The 19729-nt window shown below is 51.6% G+C and overlaps 1 protein-coding gene across 1 annotated transcript in view; it reads right to left on the bottom strand.

The window, feature by feature from the left end:
- LOC109380388 (leucine-rich repeat serine/threonine-protein kinase 1) overlaps positions 1-17556 on the bottom strand; it is a 40453-nt gene extending 22897 nt beyond the window's left edge. Inside the window, exons 1-11 of the mRNA XM_019637889.1 lie at positions 17450-17556; positions 16417-16493; positions 11469-11598; positions 10738-10850; positions 10108-10322; positions 7970-8134; positions 7311-7483; positions 6181-6301; positions 5789-5948; positions 4988-5264; positions 2694-2865 (exon numbers count right to left, since the gene is read on the bottom strand). Of these exons, the coding sequence (XP_019493434.1) occupies positions 2694-2865; positions 4988-5264; positions 5789-5948; positions 6181-6301; positions 7311-7483; positions 7970-8134; positions 10108-10322; positions 10738-10850; positions 11469-11598; positions 16417-16493; positions 17450-17526 (1680 nt within the window). The 5' untranslated portion in view covers positions 17527-17556. The remainder of the gene's footprint in view (positions 1-2693; positions 2866-4987; positions 5265-5788; positions 5949-6180; positions 6302-7310; positions 7484-7969; positions 8135-10107; positions 10323-10737; positions 10851-11468; positions 11599-16416; positions 16494-17449) is intronic.
- Positions 17557-19729: the final 2173 nt, after the last annotated feature.

Genomic DNA, 19729 nt, shown 5'->3' with positions numbered 1-19729 from the left:
AGGTAAAGGACCCTGCTCAAGGATTCCAGGCTCCTCGCAGGCCCCGGGGCAGAGCTGCAGAGGCCGGTGGGGGCCTCCATGATAAATGGCCACCGTCCCCTCCACCCGCACTGCTTAACCCGCTGCCAAATTCAACGCTGCGTGACCCGAAGGCGTCTCCAGGATACACTGGGAACACATTTTCTCCAAAAGGTTGAAAATAGGCTTTTCTCTTTCGAATCTTTCCCTCCTGACTTTACAAGGAAAAATTTATGTTAGGAAATGAGGAAAATACAGAAAAATGTAAGCGAGAATATAAAACATCACTAGCACCAAGCAGTGGGCTCAGGAAGATTTGGGCATATTTTTACATTCAATTGGCAAATATTAGAATTCTTTGAACACTTCCACATTCTGGACAAATATGTGTTAGAAACATGTGCATGAAATTAATGGGTCCACAATGTCTGATCTCTAAGTGTATTAGAAAAATATCTTGGCGGAAAATATCAAGGAAAGAGAAAAAAACAGATTTGGGTATATTTTATTCCATGATTTTTTTTCTGTCTACATATATGTTTATAAAAGAGCTGAGGCCATGTTTTCTAACTCAGTATTTCTAATTTTCTAAATTTCTAAATTTGTATTTCTAACTTTGTACACTTTTACAAACTTTACTTTTCCAGTGCCATTAAAAAACACATATAAAATTCATTTTTTTTTCTAAAGCTCAATATTTTATGAAGTATAGGAATTTCCTGAGTCATTTTCTTTGGACGTCTAGGTTGGTTCCAATCTTTTGCTTCCTCAAACAAGACAGATGAACGTAAAACAAAAAAAAGCACAAAGCTGTCTCTGATTTCAAATGATTTCCTTACTTCAGATTTTTAGCAGTAGGATTATCCGGAAAGGATCTGAACGTTTTGTACTGAGGAATTGATTTCCAAACAATTAAACTGTATACACACTGATCGTGGAGTGTGAACGTTTCCTGAAGGTCCTGGGGCTGGCTATGTCCACTTAAGTCTGCTAATTTGATAGGTGAAAAGTGGCATCTCGCCATTGCTTAAATTTGCATGCCTTTGATTACTCAGGGGGCTAAACGCTTTCCTTTTTTCCTCATCTGAATTTCAATAGGGCTTCTTTCTTGATTTTGAGTGAGGGATACTGCTGGGAAGGGCCCCTCCCCCCTGGCTGAGCCCACTTGGGAGCTCAGGCCTCATTTGACACCAATCTCTGGGGCCACCCACTGAGAACATGGCAGCAGTAAGAGTTCAAAGGGACAGCAGAGTGGCGGAGGAGGGACCGTAGGAGAGCCAGCTCCGGTACCCACTCCTTCCTTCAGTGCATCCTCCTGGCGTTATGAACGAGTCCCCTCCCTGCTTAACATGGTCCAAGACAGTTACAATTTTTCAGGCTCTTGCTTTATTTTTTAACATTTCAGTAAAAAAAATGGGAAGATCAAAGAATACCTTTATTTAGCCAAGAAGCTGTAATTCCATACGGGCCTTTTAATTAGACTGTGGCAAAAAAAGTAAACGCACACTGAACTTAATGTCAACTGTTTAACAGTCCGGGTTTATGCCAGGGGTTCTCATACTGTACAGTGGGCCAGAGCCCTCTGGAAGGCTTGTGAAAAAAAAAACAGAGTGCTGGGCTGCATCCTACAGTTTTCTGATGCAGCCTGTCTGGGGCGGGCCAAGAATCTGCATTCCTAAGTTCCCAGAGGCGGCTGATGCTGCTGGTCCAGGAACCCCAATTTGAGAACCACCACTCTAGACACACTACTTCCGTGTTATTGTCCTGTGTGAAATTAACGTTAAGCCAGGCCTCCTTTCAAGAACCCCAGGTGAGGGGGTGGCAGATTAGCTCAGGTGGTTAGAGCGCAGGTTCATAACACCAAAGTTGCTGGTTCGATTCCCACATGGGCCAAGGAGCTGCACCCTCCACAGTTAGGCTGAAGATAACTACTTGACTTGGAGCTGATGGATCCTGGAAAAACACGCTGTTCCTCAATTAAAATTTCTTACAAAAAACAAAAAACAAACAAAAAAAACCTCCCAGGTGAACCCACAGAAAATAAGTCCTTGGGTTCGGTCGTCATTGCTTCCAGACCCAGTTCAAGTTCTACATCAGTGTTTCTCAAGCTTGACTGGATAGTGGAATCAGCCAGGAGCTTTAACACACACTAACATCTGGGTGCAGCACCCAAAGATTCTGATGTTAGCGGCCTGGGGTCCAGTCTATGCCTGTTCAAAGCTCCCCAGATGAGTCTAGTGTACAGCCTTGAGTGACAGACAAACCCAAGGGTGGAAAGCCATGGTTCTCCATGTGTGGTCCCCTACGTACCAGCCCACACCCACTGAATCAGAACCTCTGAGTGGGGTCCAGCCCCAGCCCCCCCCCCCCCCCGCCACTGCCCCAGGGGATTTTGATGTGGGTTAGTTTAGAGCCACCACTCTTTAAAGGGCGTATTTGGTTTCAGCCCACCAGGTGCCAATCTGGTGTTCAGAGAATGTTTCAAATGGGTCCACTGGCTTAGAGGACAGAAGGCAGCCATGTTGAGCCTGCCCTTGGCCCTAAGTCAGCAATTTTGCTGCAGAAAAACAGGGTCTTTAGTCAGGCCCTTGCAGCAAAAGGCCTCTCCCTCCCTTGAGGATATACAGTTGCAGGTGCCGCCCAGGTGTCCCCCCCTCTGCAGAAACTGCCGCTACCTGGAGGTCCATCTCCGCCAGGCTGATCAGCATCCGAGCTATGAACCTTTGCCAGAAGCCGACAGGAACGAAGCTCATCTTAAACACCCGCTGAATGGTGTTGGCCGTGGGGTACCGCATGCTGTGAGTGTCCAGGCCAGGTTTGGATGGGAGGAGATGTGGCAGAAGGTAGCTGAAACATATCACGGGGACAGATAAACCGTTGTGGCCCAGCTCTGCCACAGGGCCCGGACCCGGGCACAGCCGGGGCCTTCTTCCCAGGGCCCTGGAATTTTATTTTTAGAAAGAGAGGGTAGTTTCTATGCTGAGAATAAATGCTCCAAGAGAAAATGAAGACGGTCACTGTGAACGTGTTTACGAAGGCCTCTAAAAAAACTACACGAATGCTGAGGAAAGACACGAAACCATTTGTGTCCATAAACACGTCAGACACAGCAAATGGCAGCTGATGCTCTGTAAACTGGGCTGTGATTGGGGAATTGCTTACAATGAACTTGGGACGGCGAAGGGAAAACAAACACAGCTGCACAGTTCCAAGGACCGCGAAGATATTGGGGGCAGAGGAACGTTTTTTTGGCTTTCGAAGCTATTTATTGTTCTTGGCCGGTGTAGACGACACCACCTCCTTTCAAGTTAGAACGAGGCTGTTTGTGCAAGAGAGAGACGTTTTATGAGAGCACACTTGCTCATCATAAAAGCGCTGAATCACCACCATGTCAGTGGTCATTTGAAAACAGCTGAAACCGGGGAGGTCCCTTCAAGAGTGTCCCTGAAAACCAGCATTGCTCGTGGACCCTGGAGAGACAGGGGCAGGCTCAGGGCACTCCAGGAAAAGTCCTGGGTGAGTCCTTTTCTTAACAAAGGCTTTGCCTCCAGCTCTCCTAATCCCCTTAAAATGCATCCCTTTAGGGCCAATAAAATGTCTTTAGAACTTTTTGGAAGAGACTCCAAAAAACATCATAGAAGCAAGAGTCAGTGACAGCCTGGTGGGTGGAGGGCACGGGTGTCAATCTTGGTTCATTGTCTTCCACATCTGGCTGAACCTCGTTGCAATCCCGCCTTGTAACGCGGGAAAAGAAAAGGATACCCACTCACGAGGCTGGTGAAGGACGGACAGGTTCTGTGCAGGTGAGGCCCAGAGGCAGCAGGTGGTAAAGTTTTGGGTCCTTTCCGGTCATCTCAGATCTTGGGGGAAAGGACCTTCTCAACTACCCTAGCCTCTCTCTCCATATATTATTATTCCAATTTCACAGATGAGAAAAGAAAGACAATTGGGACCCACACTCAGGCATTCTGGCCGCTGTACTATAAGCCTCCATGGACTTGGCAATGAACTGGCTGATTTTATGGTTCAGCCAGACATGCATATGTGTATAACTCACTTGCTTTTACTGAGTGCTAATGTCTCCTCAGTCCTCTAACTTGTTGATGAAGTAACCGACAACTGTCAGATCTCAGCAATGTTGTAACCTCACAGGCCACCTCACCTTGTGCTTTGTCAGGGACCAAAGTCAAGGACACCCCTGATGTGAGGGATCATGTGGATTTTGAATTCCTCTCTGTGGTTTTTCTTTTTAAGACTCACTCATAGCTCGCGTGGGGCTGGAGCAGCAAGAAAGACTGAGGTCCCCTCCCATAGTTACAGGCCGAGTGGGAATCTGGGTGGGGCCACAGGCCAAGGTGGCTCAGGGCTGGCTCCCAGGAGGCCCAGTCTGTGCTAATGGAATGGCCGCATAGGGTCCACGCCAGTTCCCCAGGAGTCTGCAGCAGGCAGGCCCCCGAGCTCCAGGGTTGGGGGACAGGATGGTGACATATTCTGTGGTAGGTGCATGGAAAAGGGATATGGATTTGGGATCCTGGCTACTGGCCAGTATCAGCCTCAGACCAGGAAGTGGCTGAAACTGAAATTAGGGCAAGGAGGCCCTGAGTACCAAGCCGGCTTAGGTTGGAGCATTGCTAGATCCAACCCACGTGGCCCCAGCCCCTACCTTCCCTGTATGTTGAAGCTGGGCTGTGTAATGAGCACGCACGTCCCTCCATTTTATTTACCAAGTAACCAAGCCGTCACTCCCTTAAAACTTGAACCCCTCCAAGGTTCTTTCTAATGCCACCCTTGTGTGTTTTCCTGTGCCTTTTCAATAAATGCAATTCTTTGGACACCCTGAGAAGAGACACTCATGGCACAGAAAGGAGCAGCCAGCGCAGGTGGGCAGGTCGTCGCCACGCCCCGTCCCTGGAAACCTTGTTGGAGCCCCAGCAGCCCCAGCCCCGACTCCTTCCTCCTGGGGACTCACCTGTCGTTGGCCACTGGCAGGGCGATCTCAAACTTGGCCAGGAACTGGAAGTACTGTTCTTCCGTCTGCTGCGTGAAGCCGGTCCCAACCAGCAGCATCCTGAGGTCCTCCGCCCGGATCACCCCATTCTTGGCCACCGAGCGGGAGCCTTTGATGTTGAAGATTCTGTGCAGACATTCCGACAGCCAGATGGGGTCCAGGAAGTAGAGGTTCCTCAGGCCGCGGCTGGTGTCCGGGAAGTGGAGCAGGGTGCCAGTTTCTATGAGGAAGCTGATGGCTGTCCAGAAAGGGGAGGGGGTGGGGCAGTGTCAGAGCGAGGGCAAAAGGGACTCTGGGGTGACCTATTCCCCTGGGGTCCTGGGGCACAAATCCTTCCTAGGAAGCAATCAACACTCCCAACACAAGGGCCCTTCAGACAGGAGGGCTGCCCCATGATGTGGGGTGCTGCCCCGTCCAGCAGCACCTCCTAACCCTGGCCAACATGCTGATCTGACTGCCAGCCACGGAGCCAGTCTATCGATGTCTGTTATTGATGGAGTCTGTCTTTGCAAATTCGACTACTCGTTAAAATTGATTTGTGACCTCCAAAATCAATACCCACAGTGCATTTGCAGTTCTTTGCAGACATGTGCAGAGCGGTGACAAATTTGAGTACCCTCTGTGCTTGTGCCTGCTGGTGCCCACCTAGACCCCTCCACTGCCCACCTGCACCCCTCCCTTGACCCACCCACTGGGGCCCCTCCGCTGCCCACCTGGGCTCCTCTGCCACCCACCTGTCCCCCCCGCTCCCTGACCACCCACCAGACTGCAGGTCCTCAAAGTCTGCGATGTCATTGTTGGGGGTCTGCTCCACCAGCCGCTCCAGCTGCCTGTCTGTCAGGTACTGCACGTCGTCACTCAGGCTGCGTCGCTGCTGCTCTGCCAGCACGGCCTCCTGGAGGCTCAGGTAGCTCCTGGGGACCTGGGGACAGATGGGCGAGGCTGGGCCCTCAGGTCCTGAGGCGTGCACAGCCAGCCCAGCCTGCCTGCTGCCCTCCAGAGGCCTGAGGAGGTGGGATGTTTCCCATCTGCCCCTTCCCCAAGACACTGCTCACACTGGGACATGGAGCCTGACAGGGAGAGCAGGGAGAGAGGGAAGTGCGGGTTCCCCACAAACAGGAGGCTGGCCCCTGTGGCACGAGGGCGGTACCCACCAGCCTCCCAGCGAGGCGCTGGCAGCCGATGGTGCTGCCCACGTCCTTCATGCTGCACGTGACGTGGAAAATCAGCTGTCGCAGCCCCTCCTGGCCTTCCAGGCTCTTACAGGAAATCTCGCTGTGAGTGTGAAAAGAACCACATACTTATCACGTCCCCTCTGACAAATGCCCAGCAACTCCAGACACTGGCAGGTGGAGAGAACTCATGCAACATGGACACAGAGAAACGCACTCAGGCCTTTCTTGGTGCAAAGCTCTGTGCTGGGACCACCACGATACATCACTATAGTCTGTCTTCCCAACCTGACCATTTTACAGAGGAGGAAAGTGAGGCACGCAGGCACTAGGGGACCCCCAAGGACAGACAGAGTCTGCTAGAAAACAGCTAGAAAACTCAGATTGCACCCAGGTCTCTGACACAGAGTGGGTGCTCGTATTGTCACAGACCCCAGTGCAGCAGGAATTCTGCCTTCTGTGCCAGGGGTGTGTGTCCCAGGCGGACCCATGCACCAACGTCCATGTCCATGGGACTCCACCCAGAGTGAGGGAATGCAAGAACCACCCATGCAGCTGCAGCCACGTACACTTTAGTCACATCAGAGAGCACTTACTTAACTCAGTTTCACCATCTGCAAAGTGGGCACCAAGGACAGGAGGTGGGAGAAGCCACAGCTCCTCGGTGCTGGTCCCCCGTGCACTAGCCCATTGTGACGCCCACCCGGCAGCACCTTCACCCAACCCAGGCCCTTCCAGACCACCCAGATCCAATGTGAGCACGAGGGGTCTGTTCTTGATCAGTGATAAACACATGTGATGGGCCTGCCATGCTCAGCACTGGCCACAGGGTGTGGGGGACCCAGGAGGGACCGCAGACAGGGTGTCTCCAGGCCTTCCTTGCCTGCCCTCCAGCAGCTCCTCACCCTCTCCAGGGCTGTGTCTGCTCTGAGGGGGGGGGGGAGCTGTCAAGCTGCCACTCTTCACCCTGGAAGGGGCCCCAGAGAAGCCTAGCCAGGCTAGGAGCCCTCCTCAGGCAGGCAGATCCCTGGCGTCCCCAGGAAGATGGACAAGTGAGTGGCCGGTGGCCACAGCCACGTGCGAGGTCGAGAGAGCAGCCCTGGGACACTCACTGTAAGTGTTTGAAAGTGATGTCCGGGAAGCCGGTGGCCCTGGACCCGGAGGGCGAGCGGCAGAGGGCCAGCACGTAGGCTCTCAGTGTGGCGATTCTCTCCACGCGGAATTTGCTTTCGATCAAGTCCAGGTGTGTCCCGACCACCAACACCACGGCGTTTGGGGCCTTGGCCTGTGACAGAGAACCCTGCAGCTGACAACCTGCTCCCTGCACCGGAACCAGTGGCTGGAAACAGCTCCCCTGGGCCCTCCACGGGCGTGTGACCCTGGATGCCTGTGGTCCTCAGCCTGCCGCCCAGGGCTGCACTCTGCACTCCTCAATCTGTAAGCCTCGCGGGCCCGCTATGCACAGGGGCTGGGTTTCTGATCCCTCAGACAGTGTCCCAGCTACCTGGGGAGTGGCTGGCTCCAGGCCACATCACCTGAGAGGAGCTTGTCCCCCTTTTGGGTCCAACAGTGAGGAGCTTTTGAATTTAACATAGCAGAAAATTACAAGAGCACCACTAACCCCCAGGCCCAGGAGGGTTTATGTGCTTCACTATGACCTACAATTCAGGGCCCTCGGTGACGTGTTCCCCGAATGATTCCTTTTTTCCTCAGTAAAGGGGACGCTCAGAGAACTGACCGGCCCCTGCGATGCTGAGGACTGAGAACTGACCTCAATGTTCAGCAGCCAGAACTGCAGGCTGGCCACAGCCTCCTCCCCCAGCGCCAGGTTCCAGACCACCACGTACAGGGCTTTGTCCGTGAAGAAGCACTGGTTGACAGTGGCCATGCTGGCAGGGCCACCGATGTCCCAGACGTTGAATTCCACGGAATCAACCTACTTGAGCAACAAGGCAGTGACAGGAAGTCATTTTAGAAACCAAGGTTTGAGTCAGTCCATTGAGATAACAGATCGCTTTGAACACTGTACTACTCAGGGGCCTTGAAAAAGGAATGAGAGTGGGAAAGCTTTGTGTGTCTTGCTGTTTGTCTTAGGGATCAGTAATACAAGTGGGGGAGGGGAGGGGGGCCAGGCCTGCAGGGCTGGACTTCTGGAGGCTTCTGTCCACTGCTAACGGAGCGGGGGCCAGGCCCTGGACGCTGCGTCCATCTGTGCCTGCAGAACATTGGAGGGCATTGTCCTGCCTCCGTCTGGGCTGCAGACGGTAAGGAGACATCCTGCCGGTGCTGACGTCAGTGCTCTCACACCGAGGCTTAACCTCCATCGGAGTGAGGCCAAGGCCAAGGCCACGGGCCTCGGAACTCGTGTAGGTCAGAGGGCGGCGCCCACCAAGGATGCAGGAAAGCTGCCCTGACCTGAGAATTAAACAAAAGCCTCGCTGTTGGGCTGCCGGGAATGGCTGTGTAAACGCTGGTTTCTCTATCGCTCTATGAGGTAAGAGTCTGGCCCGAGCAGCTACGGCTGTGGTTTTCTGCAGCCCAGAGCCGTTCCCACGATGCTGCACCCTGGCCTTGGAGACGCGGCGCGCTGACCTGCTTTTGTATAAAGATGAAAACGGACAGCTGGCCTAAACTGGCTGAAGGTCCAGCCACATGGAGAGCTAGGGGCCCAGCGTCCAAAAGTTCAGATGGTTGTCTTTCAAGGGAAAAAAGGGGGGAACTTTAATGATGACAGGAAGGAGGAGTGGGGCTGAAGAAGAAACATGGAAATAGTAATTTAGCCTCAGTCCTCGGGCAACCGTTTGGTAAAGAACAGCTGGGAGAAAGCGACATTGAATAAACTGCTTAACAAAGCAGGAGGCGATCTAGAGCTCTGGTCACTTCAGAGAACCTTTGGACATGAGTTAGCTAGACTCACACCTGGGGGCGTCTGGGGGGCGGACTGGTATTGACTGTTCTGGCCCTAACAGACAGGACTCCTGCTTCAGAGGACTCATTTGTGAGTCCGTGTGAAAATGCACGTTCGGCTTAAATGCCTCATGCCTTGAACTGGGTTTCCCTGACTTGGAAAGTGTTTTGTGTGGCACTCCAGCTGGTTGTGCTGGGGGTTACGGGAAAATCTTGCAGCCACTAGACTCCAAGGCCTCTCGGTTTTCCACTAACAGCCTCCTTGCACCTGGATCCCTGTGGCTACCTGTAATCACAAATTTGGCCACAGGTGAGGGAGGCATTATCCGCGTGTGTTCTCTGTGCTGGGAGACACAGCTCATGGCCCCGTGCTATCTGCCATCCCACCAATAGTCCATAGGCTTTTTTCTCTGACTCGATAGCAAGACAATTTTCACTTTCATTTGTCTTATCCTGAACGGGAAACAGGGTGCTAATAGGCGCACTGAAGGATTTAAGTAGCGCTTGAAAACTAGACCTCTCAGAGCTTGCGGGGAAAACAGGCATCAGGGAGCACAGTGCATTCATACTCGGGGTGCCTTCTCAGCCTCCCATTAGGGGCAGGGGCTGGTGTGTCTCAATGCCTATAGCAGTACTTCTCGGGCCCAGGGGCAGGTCCTACCTCATACCATTTGAATTGCAATCTTGGGGTTCACGGGGGTGAGGCCTGGGTACTAATGTGTTTCAAAGCTCATGAAAGAAATCTTAACAGGACGAGAAGGCTTACGAGCCACTGGCCCAGAGCCTCAATGTAGCTCTAACAGAAACCTACAAGGTCATGTTAAGAAATCACTCATCGCTCTTGGCAGGAGCTGGTTTGAAACAGCACCCAGTGGCCCCTGCAAATATCCTGGGCCTCAGGCACAGGCTGGGGAAATCCTGGGCTCTCCAGACAGGAGGGAGAAGGGGCCCCGGGAAGCTCCCTCCCTCCCACGGGGACTCCGCACGCCGACCATCCTCGACCTTGGCTTTCGAGCCAGCTGGCCTCTGGAGCTCCCACGTGGTGGTCCTGATGGTGGCCTCGCCGTGCATCGCCTGGGGGGCCCTGCCCGTCTGTAGGACCTCCAGGACGGAGGACTTGCCCTGGCGCGGGGGACCCACAATGACCATCTTCATCAGCTTACACCGCTCCGCTTTCCGCAGCTGAGCACGCAGGTAAGACAACATGGCTTTCGGGCCTATGCAAAAACCACAGAGTGGGGGGTAGACGTGAAGGGGACACGCTCATGCCTCTCGGGAAACCAAATCCTGTCTTGCACACTTGCTGTGCGTTCTATCTAACAGGGTGAGTTTAGAAGATAGTTGGGTCTGAAGGAGTGAAACTGGGATACTGATCACCCCAAAAGCTAAGTCTAAAAGTCAAGGACCTAAAGACAGCACCTTTACTGCCTATAGGGTCCTAGAGAGTTTTATCACATGATCAACTGCAACATAACAAGCACCGGCAACTATGCTTTCTGGACAATTTCACAGCATCGTCTCAGGCCCGGGAGGGGGCTGGGCTCTGCGGGTCACCCAGCTATGTCCACCCCAGCTCCTTAACCACTAGGCTTGAGTTGCCTTTCCCAGGGGGTGACGCTGAGGCAGCCCTACCTTCTTTTCTGATCTCTGCAGGCACGTTGCTGATGTTCAAGTCCTCAGTGTCCAGCTGCCAGAGGTTGCCTAGCTGCCCCAGCTCAGGAGGGAGCTCTCGGAGGCTGGAATTGCTGAGAGCACACCACACACACCATGGGGGGGGGCACACGCATGCAGCTGCCCACCCACAGCCTGCACCCCAAGCCTGATACCTTGCCACCGGACCCCTGCCACCAGCATTCGATTTCAATACTACTTTCAAAGCCTTTCTTTCTGGAACGCCAGGGATACAAATGGCACCTCAGTCTTATGCAAATCCCGGTGACCTGGAGCTAGGTCCCCACCCCGACCTTTCCTATCTCTTCTGTTAACCACACTACCCTAGAGATGATCACCACCTCTTCTCAAAAAGGCAGTGTACCCTGAATTATATTTTCATCCAGACTGGCACACTGTCTGAGTTCCATGGTGGTGCCAGGCGGTGGGTGCTCAGTAAGAGAAAGGGTGAGTGATCCGAGTTCTTCTCATCATAACCGAGCACAGTGACAGAGTCGTGCTTACATCCGCCCCTGCCATCCCCTCCCGCACCTCTTTGGCTAAGCCCAGTTCTGCAAATCTCACGGCTGCTTCTCTGTACCTAGGTGGCTTCTCCCTGCTTCCCTGCTTCCGTGCGCTCAGATGGTTTAAGAAGGACATTCTGTGTCCCCAGGGGCCACAGGACCCGTGTGCTGTGGCCGTCGTGCACTTACTTCCCCAAGTAGAGTTCTGATAAGCTTTTCAGCAGGCAAACCGAGGGAGGCACTGTGTCCAGATGATTGTCGTTCAGACACAGGACTTCTAAAGACTCGCTTAGGAAGGCCGGGAATTCCAGTACACATGCTGCAAAGAAATGGCAGAGCACACACACACTGGAGGACAATTCTGGACCAGCAGAGTGGGGAGGCCGAGTGGGCATATGGACCGGAGCGGCCTCAGAGGAAATAAGATGCTTGTGTGATCGAGCTAGGGTCTCTGATTCTAGCAGTGGTCCTACAGACGTCCTCACCCCTGGGGCACATATGTGAGAACAAGGACGCTCGGTGGCACGCTGTCTGTAATAGCCAAACTAGAAGACGGCCCAGCCATCCACCCATGGGGGAAATGGGATAATGTACACGTATGACAAAGCCTGGGGCAGGTCTGCCTGTCTGGGTGTGAAGGGACACTCAGGAGCGATTGGTGGATTGAAAAAACAAGGTGTGGAATCGAGGTATCTCGAAGGCTTAGTTAATGGACCTCAAAACGTGTTCAGACATGTGAGCAAACACATACCCCATGCATTTATGTGCATATGTCATATGCATGTGTGCACACAGCACACACATATGCTATATGATATCTGCATGTATGCATGCCACACACAAACACCTGTATGCATGTTATATGTTGTTACAGCCATGTGTACATACACCACACATATGTATGTGTTATGTGATGTTACAAGCATGTGTACACACATCACACACATGCATGTATATGTTATACATGTATGTTAGATGCAAACATAATTGTTACCAGAGACACATGAAATTCCATAGTTGTCTCTGGGGAAGAAAATTATTAGGAGACTATTTATTCCATGCCCTTTGCTACTGTTCAAAAAAAAAAATTTTTTTTTTTTTTTTTACCATTGTACAGGTATTACTTCTTCAATTAAAAAAAACCTAGTTAACTAAAAACGTATCATTTGGGCTCAGTTTTTATGCTCCCGAAGATGGCATTCCCTGAAAAACAAGCCAACTCTCTAGCATTGAAGTGAGTTCATTAATTAGGCTAATGATGAGATTACCATTAAAATCACGTCGAATCTGCTGTTTCCAGGGGCACCCAGTGTGTGCGCTGACAAAGAATGTGGCAGAGAGCCTGGAAACGCACACCGATGGGAATCAGAGGTTTGGGTTTCAGCAGATTCTCTGACATGCCTGTCCTCCCTCCTGAGGCAGGGAGGGGGGACAGGACAGCCCCCCACCCCCGGGGGGCCCTTTCAGCTTGGAGAATTCAAGATAAAACTGCCTCACAGCCCCCTCGCCTGGTTCTCTGCCAGACAAACAAGATAGAAAAGCCAGGATCTTTTGTGGGGCTGGAAGGATTCTCCCCTTTGCTCTGGCTTTTCTCCATGCATGGAGCTGCAGTGTCAATGGTACTGGGGTAACCTGGCATCAGAGAATGTTCAGGAATGGAGAGGCGATAACGGAATACCAAAATCGGCCCCTGGGAAACCTGCCTCGTTAGTCACAATGTTGAACGGGACTCCAGGCAGTGGCCCCCGTGGACATAAAGGTGTGACAGACTCGGCAAGATGGCTTTGTACTAGACCTTGTCTCTTAGGAAAACGTTCAAAAAGGCTTCTTCTTTTTTTTTTTTTTTTTCAATGAAAAACAAAGATCAACTTGGGCCTGCCCTCATTCACACTGGAAGAAGATCAGTAGTAAGAAACGTGCACTTTTTTTCCCGGAGAACCCGCTCCGAATACCTGGCCTGGAGCGTTCCAAAGTCAAATTTCATCTTGGTGTTTGTTCAGCCTTTTTAAGTAAACAGATGGATGGAACAAGGAACGACTTCTGCGGACAGAGGCAGCACCTGTCACTTAGTTCCCACAGGGTGGGAACTGTGAAAAAGGCTGGGAGAGCCCAGCTTGAGGCATCTATGCACTGTGAGTATTTATTCATAAGTTATTTATGACGCTGCTGGTCTGAATTTTACGGTAAAAACAGCCATTCAAATTATTTTTGGACGAGGCCACTGCACAAATATGACTACTTGAATGTACATCAATTTACTTTTCATTTGTAAACAAGTTATCTTTTATAGATAATTCCTCACCCAAGGGTCACCAGCCCTGAGAGAATAACCCTACTGAGGAAAGGGGTTCGCCATAGGCCTCCTGCTTTTCACCCAGGTGTGGCCTCAACTTTCTAGACGAAAATAAAAAAAATCAAGGGGACTTCATCATGAGCCAACTCCACCATCCACCTCTGCCAGAAGCACTTCCAAGGGGTGTGGCCTCCTCACCTAGCTCTCTACACAAGCTCCTGCTGGCCACCGGCTGTCACTTCCCAGAAGGCTGATGCGTGTCCCCAGGGTGCTTTTCACTGTGTGCCTTTGGCCTTGCGCTCTGGTGGCTTCACCAGGGAGTGGCTGGTCCTAAGTGTTGGGCCCACTATCTCGCACACTTCTGTGCACAGTCTGTATTTTTAAACTGGAGACACCCTGCTAGTAAGAGACTCAACCCACAGCGATGGAAGCAGGACTGAGACCAGCAGCGTTTTTCCTGCCCGTCCGTCATCCATTTTTGCATTCATGAGAGCAAACAAAGTGTTTCTCTTTCCTTCCAAGTGAAATCGTTACATCTGGACTCAATTGCCAAAGTCCTAAGGCCCTTCGTTTATTGTCTTTTTATTATTTAAAACATTTTTTATTTAATGTATTGGGATGACACTTGCTAGTAAAATTATACAGGTTTCAAGTGTACAATTCTGTAATACATCATCTATAAATCACATTGTGTGCTCACCACCCAGAGTCAGTTGTCCTTCCATAACCATATATTTGATCCCCTTTACCCTCTTCTACCACGCCTCTAACCCCTTACTCTCTGGTTACCACTAAACTATTGTCTGTGTCTGTGAGTTTTTGTTTCTTTGTCTTGTTCATTTGAGGCCCTTAGTTTTAAAAAGGATCCCTTAGGCGATCCCTATGTGTTGGTGTTGTTAAGGACTTTTCATTTCTGCCTGGGACATCTGGACTTTCTTTTCTGCAAACTGTTTATGTCCATTGCCCATTTTTTGCCTGTTGGGTTGTTATTGTTGTTGTTGTTGTTTTAAATCAATCTGTAAGCAGTTTTTATATATAGGGACGTAAGCCAATTGATGTTGCAACTATTTTTTCTCAGTCTGTTTTTACAAAGCCCAAGATTTTGGTCTTTTTTTTTTTAACGATTTCTGGATTTCCTACCTAGCTTTTACAGCCCCAATTATACAGATATTCTCTTAAATGGTATTGTTTTCTTTTTCTTTTATACTTAAATCTGAAATCCACATGGTAATTATTTATTTAGATTTATTTATTTTTGGAACTGACGTAAGGTCGGGAATCTAGCATTGTGCTTCCCCCGCTTCCATCTGGGTAAGCAGTTATACCAACATGACTTACTGAAGCAAAACAAACATTCTTTTCCCATGAAACTGAAATGCCACCATTGTCATATATTAAATTCCCATATTGACTGAGGTCTATTTTTGGATGCTTATCTGTTTCACTGATGATGTTACATTTTCAATCATACGTCAACAGGCTCATGCATGACTGATTTATGCGTATCCCACGTACATATACATGCACATGGGTTCACCCAAAGGTACAGCAGGTGGACACACTGTTCACCTCCTACAAATGTGTCTCGGCCTCTGTGGTATGTCTTATCCATACCTCACACCATCTGTAGTTAACCCTTGCCGACATAGATTTATAACAAGGAAGTTATACTACATTTAAAGTGACCTACATATCAGTGCCCGTTCTACAGGACAGCCTCCTGAGGGGTATTTCTGTGAGCATCACTGGCTTTACAGGGCTTAGCGTTCAGGCTCAAAAGCAGAGCTGGTTGTTTAATGTGAGGGACAGGTCCCCATGTCCCCACTGCACCTCACAGAAGATAATTAACAGGGAGAGCCTGTTTCCTAGAAAGATTCTCTGCTGAACTGGCCTTGTTGAGTGATCAGTGCAAGCATTTTAGGGGAAGTCCTGTTTCTGATGAGTTTGGGGGGAGACCCCAAGCCCCTCTGTAATGCAGCCTAGCCAGGACGGCCTGTGGGGCCGAGGGTGGCTGTGTCCCCACGTGGACGTCAGCCCACAGTGCTGGGCTGAAACCTGGCGCTGCCACCCAGCAGCCAGGTGACCACATGAGTTCACACCCATGCCCCAGACTAAACTGTGCCTCCTCATCTCCATATTTGAAGCCCTTACCACAACGTGATGGCATTAGGAGGTGGACCTGTGGGAGCTCACTGGAGTCAGGTGAGGTCATGAGGGTGGGCCCCACGATGGGATTAGTGTCCTTAGAAAAAGGGACACCAGAGAGCTTATGTACATGTGCTCACGCTCTGTTAGGTGAGCACACAGTAAGAAGGCAGCCGTCCCCAAGCCAGGGAGAGGGTTCTCAGCAGAACCGACCATGCCAGCATGGTCACACGTCCAGCCTTCAGAACTGTGAGAAATACCTTTGTGTTGTTTTTAAGCCACTCAGTCGGTGGCGCTTTGTTATGGAAGCCCGAATTGACTGAAACACTCTGGGAGTTTCAATTTCCTCATCTGCAAAACGGGAAACCATCATCCGCGCCTCACGTTGTGAGGCCGCGCACACATAGGGCAGTCAGTGTCCCCACACACAGGGCAGTGTCCCCACACACAGGGCGTCCACACACAGGAGCCACCAGTCTCATCAGACTGGTGAGGGAAAGGGGTTTCGGGATACTTGCAGGCCACACGTGTCACACAAGCAAAGGGCACAGTTCATGGCCAGGTTTTTTCAGTCAAACGTGGGCATCTCTGGCACTCCCACAGGGTTCTGCGGGGAAAGTCCTAGGGAAGCGCGATTCGATTCCGCCTGGGGTGGAGCGGGGAACAGCGAGCTCAGCATCTCCAGCCCCACACACTCACCTGTCTCGGTCCCTGAGCGCTGGCGCCCTCTGGTGGTGAAAAAGGAAATACGCTTTGTTTTAAGTCCGTCTTCATTTCTGCAGGGTGAGAAAAAAGTCACAATTTGAGGAAAGCGAGACAAAGACCTTACTATCTGAGCTGTGGCTGTATAAGGCCAGAGCAGGTACAGAGGACGGGAGCGCCTCATCAGCAGAGTGTGGGGTCCCCTGCAGCTGACGTGTAAGCGTCAGCAGCCATTGCCTGCTAATGGTTCCCTTGTGCTCAGAAGCCTTTGGGGGGGGGGGGGGAAATGTCCAGAGAATAAGATTTAAGGCAAGCCTGACAGGTGGTTTCCCTCGGGCAGGTGTGGGCATGTCTGTGCCTGGCAGGAATGCCCATTCCAGCGGCTGTTACCTTCTAGGCTGCACCTGGGAGCTCTTTGGGGTGTCAGCTCTGCTGACATTCCATGGAGGGGCCTTCAAGCGAGCCAGGGAGGCTGGTCTCCAGAGTCGCCAGGGCCAGCTGAGCTCATCCCCAGATTTTTACCTTTCATGAACACACCTTGGGGAGGGGGTACTTTTTAAAGTTAGAAATGGGACGAAACTCTTATGGGCTGAGCTGTCTCTCCTCCTCCAAATTCGTATGTTGACATCCTAACTCCCAGGACCTCAGAATGTGACTGTATCTGGGGATGGGTCTTTATAGAGGTGATTAAGTGAACATGAGGTAATAGGTGGCCCCTAATCCAACCTGACTGGTGTCCTTATAAGAGAAGCGTAGGACAGAGACACACACAGAGGGACGACCATGTGAGGACAGAGAGAGAAGGTGACCATGCACACGATAAGGGGAGACACCTCAGGAGACCCCAACCCTACCGACACCTTGCTCTTGGATTTCCAGCCTCCAGGACTCTGAGGCATTAAACGTCTGTTGTTTAAGCTGCCAGCCTGTCGCACTTGGTCACGGCCACCCCAACACACAGAGGCCAGCTTGACTGCGTTACACACACACACACACACACACATTCTAGAACCTGCCAGGTTTCACTTACTTGCCAAATTGGTTTCTGGAGAGATCCAGGGTTTTGAGTTGTCTGCAGGTCCACTTCTCTTGAGGTGGCAGTGCCATCAGCTGGTTTCCCTGTAACCTCAAGAACGTGAGAGCCTGGGACAGAGAGAGGGAGAGAAAGGCAAAGGTGCCGTGACCAGTATCGACATTCAAAAGGGCCAAAAGGAAGGGTTTGACAAAGTGCAGCCAAACGACTAGAACCAATTCACTCTCACCAGGATTTCAATCGTGTGGGCTCAAGTGTCTCTTAAAACTCACACAATTATACCAAGCAGACACGACACTTCTAGAAGGTCCTTCCCTCCAGATCAATGGGAAGCAATTATTCCAGAATGAAAGGAGCCCACGTCCTTCTCAGAGCTGAGGCTTCATAACAGTGACAATTGTTTGTGGGCCTGTCCTCCTGGGAACAGCGGCCAACTCTGCAAGTCCTTGAGGCCATAGCATCACCATGGGAGGGGGCACAGTGTGAGGCCTCCTTGGGCCGGCCTGGTGACATTCCGGAAAGGGGCAGGGTGGCAGCCATGACATTGAGGGTGACCTGCCCCCATTGTACACTCTCTGTACCACCTGTGGCCGGTGGTACCCTTGCTGACTGCCTGGCCCAACATCCGCCTACCACACGCAGGCAACCATCACTGAGAGGAAAATGCGCTATCCTTGGACTTGTAATGTGTTTCACTTTAATGAGAGTGCCAGGGAAGAGGGGGACCCTTTCTTGAGGCCATCACCAGGGACACAGACTATCCTGTCCATAGTGGGGGTGAGAGCTCAGGAGGGGCCCCCCTTTAAACTCCTTACCCCACACTCTGTCCCCTCCTTTGTGTAAGGAGGTCCACACCACTCCCCACCATCAGAACCAGGGTGGCCTCCTGCCACCAGCCTATCCACCGACTGAATGTCTACCCGAGGCTGGTGTGGGGTCACGCAGCCTCCCAGCCCCCCATCTAGAGGAGGGACACGAGTTCCCACAGGGCTGACTGGTGAGGTCCCCAAGTTCTCTCTGATTTGCTGCTTCTGGCTGTGTGGGAACCAGAAAACCAAGCCAGCTAGTTGTTGGCATGAGGTAAGAGGAAACAGACCCAGAACATGGGACCAGCCGAGAGGTTCTCCCCCAGGGACAGAGGTCTGGTGGTGAATGTGAGCTGATGATGTCCAGGGTCCTCTGCAGGTACCAGTGACGTGTGTCCTCACCCACCAGCCCTCCCCTCGCAGTGGATGCACCCCAGGCCCTTTCTTTGCTCATATTTGCCCAGGCGTCTATGATGTGATGACCCTCATCCTTGAGAACATGCAAGCGACAGGGGCCTTTGTTGCCTTTTAGGGGTCCCTGAACATGGGGGGAGCTGCACAGGCCTCAAAGGAGAGCTTGTAGGTGCCCGTGTGCGTGGCTGGCATGGCAGCACGGGGGCCGAGGCCTGAGCACTCCGCCTGGATGCTTTAATGCCTTCAGCAAACACGTATCAGGTATATCCTGGGGCTAGCCCTGGGCAGCAAGGCCAAGTGATGTCTATGACCCATGCTCTGCCTTTACAAGTTCACATCCAAGTGCAGAGGGCAGGGGATGGGGAGGTGGGTGGGGGAGGGGGAGGTTGCTGCAACAATCTAAATGATAAAGAAGGGGGCCAGCCGAGTGGCTCAGTTTGTTAAGAGCACAGCTCTGAGCAACAGGGTCATCTGTTCGATTCCCACATGGGCCAGTGAGCTGCACTTGAGCTGAGCTGCCGCTGAGTTGCCAACAGGTGGCAAGATGGCTCAGCCGGTGAGAGCACGTGCTCCTAACAACAAGGTTGCCGGTTTGACTCCCACATGGGAATGGTGGGCTGCACCCACCTGCAACTAAGATTGAACACGGCACCTTGAGCTGAGTGGGCCGTGAGCTGGTGACAGGTGGCCGGATGGTGACTGGACTTGGAGCTGAGCTAGCTGCGCCCTCCTCAACTAAGATTGAAGAACAACTTGGCTGTTTCCCTTCTCCAATTCCCCAACACTGTTCCCCTTCCCCAATTCCCCAATAAAATCTTTAAAAAAAGAAAGAACGAAAGAAAGGAAGAAAGAAAGGAAGAAAGAAAGGAAGAAAGAAAAAGAAAAAGCAGCCCTGTGCTGCTGGTAGGGAGGGGTAGGGGGACATTCAGGGCTCTGGGAAAAGGCACTTTCCTGAATTCATGTCCAAAGGAGCTTCCAACCCATAGGAATTCCAGTACTGCCACCTCTGGGGATGGAAGCAGGGACAAGAAGCCCCTGAACTGCAGTGTTCCCTTGG

Source organism: Hipposideros armiger, unplaced genomic scaffold, assembly GCF_001890085.2.
Source record: "Hipposideros armiger isolate ML-2016 unplaced genomic scaffold, ASM189008v1 scaffold_35, whole genome shotgun sequence".
Taxonomy (NCBI): Eukaryota; Metazoa; Chordata; class Mammalia; order Chiroptera; family Hipposideridae; genus Hipposideros; species Hipposideros armiger.
This window is presented reverse-complemented; position numbering and strand designations above follow the sequence as displayed.